Consider the following 9926-nt stretch of genomic DNA (forward strand, 5'->3'; position numbering starts at 1 on the left):
GTGTCTTGCTTGCTGCCTCCACCGCAAGATGACGAACAAATCCGCGCGCCATCGGGAGTCAGTCCACACTTATATATACATGTATTGGGCTTGTGTGTAAATCTTGTCATAATGATATCCGAAAATAAGGTTGAAATCTCTTTTCAAAAAATGTAAACATTTTTAATATGCTTTTTATATATTTTACAATCTTTTTTGGCTTCGAGCTCCAAATTTGTGTGACTTGGTTTGTCTTTCTCTTGCTTCAGTTTTTTGCTTACGAAAGACAGAGGCTTGCCGGAATTGCATTTTGCGAATGCTTTAGTGACCCTAGTTCCACACGTATATATTGATATATTCGTGATACATATAGATTTGTTATTAGGCGATACTAAAGTACAATAAATTATTTTGCGGTATTAAATTATTTTAATGTCAGTTTTGAATATACTTTTCTTATTTTTGTCTCATTGTAGCCCGAGGTCCAAATTTATAAATGACTTGGCTCCAATTAACATTGTGGCTCTGCAGAATCGTTGTCGTGCAGCATCATTCAGCAGCTCCACACAGCCTCCGGCCACAGCCCACACACACGCTCGACTCCTTGTGTGGTTGGGCCTTTTTTTTGGATTGGGCTTAGGTTTTTTAGATGGCCTGGCCGGTGTTCAGTTTTGATATATTGGCCAGTGTTCTGTTTCTTTAATAACCGGTGTTCAGTTCTGATACGTATACGTATTTGGCTACAGCTTGGTCGTTTGACTTGCCATGTCCGATTGAAGTAATGCACGTTCCGTTGTTTTTTAATTTATGTCTCCCTGCCGTTAGGTGCACGTAGAAACGTGATAGGTTTTTTTTAGGATGAAATGTGATGGACTGTGGTTCTAAGTTTCCGACTCAGTACAGATAATTTGGCGTACGTGTCCGTTAGTCTGCTATAGTTTCTACTTTTCTATTTTAATTCTTTTTACCTTATATGCATATACACCCTCCGTCCGGAAAAAGTTGTCCACAGCGTAGTGTAATGTCAATTTTTCAAAAACACCCTTATAACTTCAAATTTGTTACAAACAGGTCACCATATAGGTCGCGTCTTCTTCCTTCTTCCTCCGCCCGTCGCCGGCGCGCGTCGCCAGGGCCAGTCGTCAGCCCAAGACCTGCGCCGCCCAATTGCTTGCTCCGCCGCCGCACTGGACGTGCTCCTCCGCGACCCAGGACCCGCGCCGCCCTGCTTGCTCCGTTGCCGCACAGGACGTGCTCCTCCGCGGCCCAGGACCCGCGCCGCCCTGCTTGCTCCTCCGCCGCCAAGGACCTGCGCCGCCCTGCTTGCTCCGTCACCGCACAAGACGTGCTCCTCCGCCGCCCAGGACCTGCGTCGACGATATCCCCTCCTTCCTCGCAGGGCCTGCGCCGCCGCCGGCCAGGACCCGCGCGCGCCTAGGTCTCGAGCGCCTGGACCACGAGCTCCCGCCGCGCCTAGACCACGAGCTCCCTCAAGCTCATCCTCAAGCTCTTTTGCGATCCTGGACCTCAAGCTGGAGCCCCTTCTGCTGCTTCTCCGCAACTTGCTGCTCCTCCCCTGCTCGTGCTGCCGCCCGGAGATCCCCTTCTCGTGTGCTGCCGCTTGAGGTCCCCTACTCGTGCTGCTGCTGGTGAGAACAAGTACAGGGTTCTGTAATTTGTTCATCTCCAGTGCCTTGCTTGCTTGCTCTGTAATTTAAAACATAACTGATCAGTGTACATTGCTTGCTTGCTTGCTCTGTAATATGAAAAAATTCAGTTAACATTGATGTTGATTTCTGATGGACCAATCTTTAGTACTGCCAAAAAAATGTTACAGAGGGGCAGAATCATTCATGGCAGTAAAAAATAAGTCATGGGCAGAATCATGAGATGATGAGAAAGGTTATAGAGGTCAGAATCATTGACAAAAGAAGGAAAAAATCATGTACTAAATTACAGCAAATTCAGGCCAGATTTAGCCAAATTGGAAACATTATTTGGAATTCTTCTTCTTCTAATCTTGCTAGCAGTGAGCAGTGAGATGGGAAGACAGATTATCTTCTTAGTTGAAAGCATTTTATTCACATAGTCCTAAAATTTATAAGCTGAAAATACAAGCTTCTTCTACTAATTCTTTGAACTTTGATTAGTCCTAGTCTGAACATGTCACAACATTTCTGTCAAAATCTCAGACTTGACAATAAATCTCAGATTATTTAGGAACACACTATTAACTGAATTTACACTAAGATTTCTTGTTAACCTAATTTACACCAAGATTTCTCACTCCATTACATAATTCTGATTGTTAACTGAATTTACAGAATAATAGTTTCATTTGCATAATTACAGTGAAGTTTCAGTAACTACAGTAACTGAATTTATAGTAAGATTTCTCACTCCATTACTCTGCTATTAACTGTATTATTCTGCTGTTAACAATCAGAATTGACACTATATTATTCAGTCAAGTTGATGTTCAGATCCTGTCATTTTGTTCCAAAACCTGTCAATTTCTGTCAGGTTTTGATCTGTCAAGTTGATGTTTAGTCAAGTTGATGTCAAACTTGACACATAAATAAAATTTGACATCAATGAAATTTAGACAGTGAATACAGTTTGGACAGTACTCCACTGTCATATTTTCAGTGAGTAAAATTCAGTTTTGACAAATTGAAGCCTACTCTATTCTACAGAAAATGTTGTAGAGGATGTTATTAACTTTTCTGATGTTGTAGAGGGAGTAATAGATATTCATAGTTCTATAACTACTGCCATGGTCTACTAACAGAAGATAATTTCAATATTCAAAATGTGTACCTGCACTAGTTGTCAACAAGAAATACAGTAAAAGTTGAGATGTACTCATGGCCCCTGCTTTTGTTTGCTTTTTAATTCCTGCCCTGGTCCCTGCAAAAAAGAGAGATGTAGTAGGACCTGTAGTTGCTTATGAACAAGGAGTACTTTTAATATCTACTTTTCTCTTTCTTGGTTTCTTTGCTTTTTGTCTAGGATTCTTCATGGTTTTCTTGTTATGATTATATGCTCACCATTCATCTTTTGTATACTCTTGTTATGAGATCAGATAGGAGCACACAACTATGGATTTGAATTTGATGCCGGAAGAGGAGGACGAAGCTCAAGAAGAAGAACAAGCTCAGCAGGGTGATGCTATTGATTTGAACTTGATGCCGGAAGATGAGGACAAAGCTCAACAAGAAGAACAAGCTCAACAGGGTGATGCTATTGATTTGAACTTGATGCCGGAAGAAGCTCAAGAGGCACAAGGAGATGCAGAATTGGAAGAAGCTCAAGAGGCACAAGGAGATGCAGAATTGGAAGAAGCTCAAGAGTCACAAGGAGATGCAGAATTGGAAGAAGCTCAAGAGGCACAAGAAGATGCAGAATTGGAAGAAGCTGATGCACATGTCAATCCAAGAGGCAAGGACTTGACAGACAAGCAGAGACATGGTTTTTACTTTGCTCTGCGAGTAATCGAGCTTAGAGATGGACAGGTTCACGTGTATGACAAGGTGCTCATTGCGACGATGCTGAATGTTCACCTGCGAACAGTTACAAGAATATGGAATCTAGCCAAACGACAACTTGCGGCAGGCCAAGAAGTTGATGTTTCATGCAAGAAGAACAAAAGTGGTAGGAAGAGAAAAGAACTAGATCTGTCGAGAACAGCCACAATCCCCTTGAACAAAAGAAGAACAATCCGGTCTCTAGCAAGGTGTTTAGGTGTGCCCCGATCAACCCTACATGACAGATTTCAATTGCAAGAGCTGAAACGCATCACAAGCACCATCAAACCCACCCTCAAGCCACAGAACAAGATAGCGAGACTAAAGTTCTGCCTATCCATGATGGATGAAAGATGGATATCAAGTCCTTGGCCCAGTTTCAAGCCAATGACAAATATGGTCCACATCGACGAGAAATGGTATGACATGACCCGAGTGAAGAGTAGCTACTACGTACTGCCTGGAGAAGAAGAACCAAACCGAACTGTGCATAATACTCATAGCATTGGGAAGGTAATGTTTCTAACAGCCGTAGCCAAACCTCGCTACAATGAAGATGGGGACATGATATTTGATGGGAAACTTGGCATTTGGCCGTTCGTGGTACAGACCGAGGCACAACGAACAAGCCAGAATAGAGATAGGGGGACAATAGAGTTGAAGCCGGTCAAAGTTACTAGACCTGTGTGCAGAGATTACTTGATCAATAAAGTAATCCCTGCCATTCAAGACAAATGGCCGGACAGTGACGATGACACAACGATCTTTATTCAACAAGATAATGCAACACCGCATGTCCTCCCTAATGATGCTGGTTTTCTAGAAGCCGTGGCACAGACAGATCTGGATATTCGATTATTGCAACAACCACCAAACAGCCCTGAGCTCAATGTTCTGAATCTTTGTTTCCACTGCTCCCTCCAATCCCTAACCGACTGCAGAGCGCCTATGAATATATAGGAACTGGTACAGGGTGTAGAGGAGGAGTTTGAGAACTACGATCCCCATAAGCTGTTCAAAAGCTTTATGACGTTGCAAGCAGTCATGGTGGAAGTGATGAAAGATCAAGGAGGAAACAACTATAAGCTGCCGCATCTACACAAGGACCGTCTACAAAATGCTGGAGAGGAAATAACCGGTGACTGGCCTGCCAATCGGGTATAGTTTTGCTTGTCTGATCAGGCAAGGGAGTTAGGCCCTCGTCACCTACTCAAGAGAGCATGCACGACACATTTGCCCGAGCAATGATGTCCAAGCTCTCCCTGATAAGTGTTGATGCCGTCAAGATAATGTAACGGTCATATACGTGCTTTTCTTTCCCCTCTTGTAAGGTGACTAGGGCAAAGCCTTCCTCCCCTTGATCTCCGCCGATGAGCCCGCGGATTCGCCTCCCATCTACATGCCTCTCCGGCGGCCGGTGGCGGGGAGGGGAATCCTGGTACCTCAGCTTTGGCGCGGCTAGTAGATATGCAGTGTTTCCTTGCTGTCTGATCAAGGAAATCTGATGGAAAATATATAGGGTGGTTGGTATGAGTACAAAGATCAACATCGGGACATTGCAAAAGTTCTACCGCAATAAGCATTCATGCAGCCATGATAAATTTTTGCCTCGGTTTTTGGGAGGACTGAATACTGGTGATCAGAAACCTTGGGTGTGTTTGGATGGTGGCCAAAATCAACCCTACTAAAAAATCATGACCAAAATTTTGGTCTATATTTGGATGGCAACCAACTTTTTGGCATGCCAATACTTCTTTTACCAATCTAGTTCACTTTTCTTGCCAATGTCGGCCAATTTGTGGGCAAGCAACTCCACCAAAATTTTGGCCAGCCAACTATATGCTAGGGTAAAGCTAGGCTAAAAGCAAACATACCTCTTGTCTTGGATAAAGAAGCCAGCTGGCTTAAGTGTTATGGAAAATACTACCATCTAGTTTTCAAAACAAATAGCAATTGCGAAGAATTAGGTGAGGCGGCTACCTGGTTTGAGCATCAGACCAAACCAAAATAGTCTTCCATTCCTTGAACCCCTACACCCCAATACTTTTTGTAATGTAAAAGTAAGATGTAAAGAATGCCAATTGCAGTCATGAACTGTGTACTATAGCTGCAGGATAGTTCTAAGAAAGGACATGACATGCACCATTGGCACTTAGCAGACATGTTCATAGAAAACAAGTAGCAAGAAAAATAACAGATTGCCACATGGCTTTGGCATGAACAATTTGTGTGCAACTGCATTCATTCCAGAAAAAACATCTATATTAACAGAAAGGGAAATTTTGTCTATTTCATAATCATTGTTCAATTTGAAGCTCATAAAAATATGTCATGATCAGCTGTAACAACAATCTAAAGTGTCAAACAGGTATGCCAGCCCAATATCGCCTGTTGTAAACAGTAAACATGGGCAAACTTAACAAGACATCAACTCTTAACAACATGATACACTGACCATTCCATCACTCTGTGTTAACCATCGACATCGGTTCCCAATCTAGTAAGTTTCTATTCTTAGCCAATCCTGATACTGAAATGTGTTACCTGCATTGCGCAGCGATTTTCCCCTTTCCCATCTTCAGGTCGTTTCTCACCACTAGCACCTGCACCAGCAAGAAAATCAACCAAGTTATTTCCCATTCTCTCCCCCAAATGAAAATACCAAAATCCGAGTAAAGGGAAGAAGCGTTGGCTAGAAAGAAACTCCAAAACCATCTTGAAATCCTCTATTATCTTGGCGAGGTTCTCGATCTCCAGGGGGGCGGCGGCGGTCTGGACCTGCGCCCTCTCGGCTTCCCTGGCGGAGTCGGACTTGGTCACCACGTTCCGGGACCAGAACAGCAGCCTGAGCCCGGACCGCTTCCGCCCGGCGGCTCGCTTCGCCGGCCGGGCGCGGCGGGAATTTTCGTCATCATCTTCGTCCGAGTCATCCTCGGAATCGTCGTCGCCGGAGTCGGGGGCGGCGGCGGCGTGGATGGGGAGGCGGGCGAGGGCGAGGAAGTAGCCGAGCACGAAGCAGCCGGCGGCGCCCGCGATAGCGGTGGCCGCGGCAGGGAAGGAGGCGGCCACGGGAAGAGTTAGGACGGAGGCGGAGGCGCCCATCGGGGTCGCCGTCGCCGGTGGCGGCGGCGGCGGCGGCGGCGGGGCGATGGGGCGAGGGGTAGGGGAGAGAGGAGTGGGAGGTGGTTTGGGTGTTACGACACCGTGGGGTTTGGGGATTGGTGGTTTTGGCGAGGTGAAGCTGACACGCGGGGCCCATGGTTCAGTGGGTGTGTCCTGCCCAGCGGCGTGGTTTTTTTTTGACAGGAAAAAAAACCACGCTGTTGGACAAGACACACAGTTTAATGAGTGTGTCTTGCCCAGCGGCATGGTTTGGTAAACGCGCCGCGTTGATCGATTGGAAATTTGCAATTGAGCGTTCGATGCTGTTTTTCTTTGGACAGCGAGCGTGCGACGCTGCTTAGTTTTGCTTGTCAATTTTTGATAAGCTTAGAAAATGCCAAATGTTTTTGGCATCAGTCCGAGTCCTTATTTTTAGAAGAAGACATCGTCCGAGCCTAAGAAAAGGCTCAAACCTAGCCCGACTTACAATTACCAAAACCCCAGACAGAATTACAATGATCAACCACTTACAAGCATCAGAAAGAAATAAAAAAGAAACCATGGTCGAACAACCTCAGACGACAGATGCATGCTGCAAATAAGTTTGTGCACAGACCGAATACAACACAAGCAACTACCAAGATGAACCAAGGAAATGAACTTGATCCGTCGGGGTCTTCGTCCGCTAAAGCAGCTAGCACTAGACAAGCAGCACAAAACTTGTTGGGGGCTCCAATGTGAAAGGTGACGGCCCAAGTCCATTCCTGAATGATGAACAACATGGGCACATCGACATCCATTCAGATCAAAAGGATACCGCACCGTCGGAAGGAGAAGTGGTTCGCCCGAGAATCCGAATGGTCGTGTGGCAACCGGGAGCACCATAGGAGAGACACAACAAGCAGACCACAGTTAGCTCCATCAGAGGTGTGTCGTCGCTATTGCACGACCACGAAGGGGACCCGCACTTCAGAAAAGGAACGCGAACCAAATTGACACGGCAAGAAAGCTCGACACCGCCACATTATCGATCCTGAAGAACGAAGCCGTATAATATAATGACAGGAGTAAACATACGTACTTACGGATCAAGGCCAAATAGCATGGAGACCCTCTCCAACAGGGGTGGATCAATACGATAGAATTAAATGTCATTATATTATTTATAGAAAACAAAAGGAAATATGTTTAGGTGAAACACAAAATGCCACGTGATTATAGATTATATAATCTATAGTTTTTTTTTTAATTTGTAGCAACACATGCCGTCGTTGAACTTGTATATATAGCTTAAATTCAACACATAGTTGTGTCTATTCATAATGACCCTTTGGTGGAGGCGCCGAAGATGTCGTTGCGGTCGTTTTTATCCGCCACACAGTGGGTTTTTTCATGCCAGAGTCTTTGGTTGGAGTTGCCGATGGGGTCTCCACAGTTTGTTCACTCTTCTTGTGACTTATGCCTTGTAATTTCCCCTTCACGTTTTCAACTCCAACGGTTTCCAATCCCTTATTTGGCAAAGTAGCTCCCTCCTCCCCCTTCTTATCCAAATCCATGTTTACGGCTAGAACACTTTGCAATTTCCTTTTACTATTATTAGCAAAGGCGGTAATCTCTTTATTTAACATATTTAATTTTTGAATCTGACCGCTTAGTTTCACATTGTCATCCAGAACAGTTTTCATCTCCTTCTCTGTCTCCTTGGCTTGCTCCTCGGACATTTTATTCTTCTCCTCTGAACCCTCCAGCTTACGGTGCAAAACTATGTTTACACCTGCAACCTTTTCACAAAAAAATTTCAGCTTCACTGCTTGGCCCTCTACTACCTGGAGCTGATCGTTCAGTTTCCTGTTCTCAGCCACAACACTCTCCATTTCACTTTCTGCCTCCTTTGCTCGGTCCTCGGCCTTTTTATTCTCATTCTCTAAAACCTCAATCTTATTGTGCAAATCCATGTTCACAGCTGCAACACTTCCTGAGAAGAAATCCAACTGTAAAACTCGGTCCTCGGCCTCCTTTTTATTAATTTCAGATTCCTGAAGCTGAGCATTCAGCTTCATGTTGTCAGCCACAACACTTTCCATTTCTTTTTCTGCCTTCCTAGCACGTTCCTCAGCCTCCTTCTTATCTCTCTTTAACTCCTGTACCTGATCGTGTAGTTTCATGTTCTCAGACACAAAATTTTCCAAACTCCCTTTCCATTTCCTACCCAGATCCTCTATATCTTTCATTATCAGCAATGGTAGAGCTATACCGCTCTCATTGACCTGGTTCTGCGGTTCTACCTGCAAGAAATTTAATTAGCCGTAAAACAATCTGTTGGACTATCTACAAGTGCATTATGAACACATAGAAATAACGTACAATTTATTTATTTTTGAACCATGCACGAGGACTCTATGTGAATACTCCCTCCGTCTCATAATATAAGAACGTTTTCCAAGCTAACATAGTTTGAAAAACGTTCTTATATTATGGAACAGAGGGAGTAGATAGAAACATAAAGTCAGATTACAAGCGACCCAAGGAGAAACGAAAACAGGCTCTCTGAAGACTGCTAATCTAGCTACAACCAAAGTAGAAGAGCAGTTGCACAGCAGAGAAGAAGTAGCATGTCATTGGCTAGCACCTAAATGTTGAAAAACATGCTGATCTAACTACCTGCTTGTAACAACAGAGCATGCTGAAAAACCCGCCACTATCCAATACCCTGCTTGTTACTAACTGAAAAACCCGCCACTTATTCACAAACTAGAAGTTGCTACCAGGGACTTTATGTTCGCCACATGGGTGGCGTTTTAGACATAGTCTCTATTCTTCCTGGTTATTTTAGGCATTTGTGCCTATATTTGTTAACATTCTTATCACTATGAAACTACGAACAATCCTAAACTGTTGGATGTGCATCTATCCAAAAAGCCAAAGAGCGCGCATCTGGGTGAAGCTCTTGGTAACCTCACGCCAAAACCATGCTCTTGGATCATTAAAGAACGGGAATTTTCACTAACCTGAATGTCATCTGCATTCCCCTTCTTGTTGTCGATGCGTGGATTATCTCTCCTCCAAATCCATGGTTTCTGTGGTTTATCTAACGACCAAAGCCCTCGGCGTGCCTTTTTCGCCTCTCTCTGCCACTGAACAAAACAATTGATTAAAATGTGAGCGAGAAACACATGCCATGTATAATTAAGGATGAGAAAATCACACATTATAGGCATTCACTTTGGAGTTTTGACCATTGGTTAATAACAAACCGGCATCATATGCTAAGTTATGGGGTATCAAAAGTGCTTGTAAGAATTATGTTGAAGATGCTAG

General features: G+C 44.2%; 2 protein-coding genes across 7 annotated transcripts in view; both read right to left on the reverse strand.

Moving 5' to 3' along the window:
* Positions 1 to 1007: 1007 nt before the first annotated feature.
* On the reverse strand, positions 1008 to 6681 carry LOC119356794 (5E5 antigen-like). Of its 6 annotated transcripts, none has more exons than XM_037623785.1 (4): positions 6219 to 6681; positions 6051 to 6109; positions 2800 to 2889; positions 1008 to 1686 (listed from the first exon to the last, which is right to left on the reverse strand). In XM_037623785.1, exons 1-3 carry the CDS (start codon positions 6606 to 6608, stop codon positions 2871 to 2873), a joined length of 468 nt encoding a protein of 155 aa, XP_037479682.1. In that variant the 5' UTR covers positions 6609 to 6681; the 3' UTR covers positions 1008 to 1686; positions 2800 to 2870. The 6 variants fall into 6 exon arrangements, with proteins under 6 accessions (XP_037479682.1, XP_037479684.1, XP_037479680.1 ...); XM_037623787.1 differs by having other exon boundaries at positions 1008 to 1735; XM_037623783.1 differs by having other exon boundaries at positions 2800 to 6681.
* Positions 6682 to 7747: 1066 nt separating this feature from the next.
* Positions 7748 to 9926, reverse strand: part of LOC119356796 — a 5722-nt gene continuing 3543 nt past the window's right edge. Inside the window, exons 7-8 of the mRNA XM_037623788.1 lie at positions 9617 to 9742; positions 7748 to 8893 (exon numbers count right to left, since the gene is read on the reverse strand). Coding sequence (XP_037479685.1) covers positions 7922 to 8893; positions 9617 to 9742 — 1098 coding nt within the window. The 3' untranslated portion in view covers positions 7748 to 7921. The remainder of the gene's footprint in view (positions 8894 to 9616; positions 9743 to 9926) is intronic.

This window comes from Triticum dicoccoides, chromosome 2A (assembly GCF_002162155.2).
Source record: "Triticum dicoccoides isolate Atlit2015 ecotype Zavitan chromosome 2A, WEW_v2.0, whole genome shotgun sequence".
NCBI lineage: Eukaryota > Viridiplantae > Streptophyta > Magnoliopsida > Poales > Poaceae > Triticum > Triticum dicoccoides.

Excerpts from the sequence above, each read along its gene's own strand:
- LOC119356794 (XM_037623781.1), bottom strand. The coding sequence starts at position 2,848 with ATGAGTACATCTCAACTTTTACTGTATTTCTTGTTGACAACTAGTGCA. Across the intron at positions 1,687-2,799 it reads CTTGTTGACAACTAGTGCAG|AGCAAGCAAGCAAGGCACTG; the intron begins GTACACATTTTG and ends TTTAAATTACAG.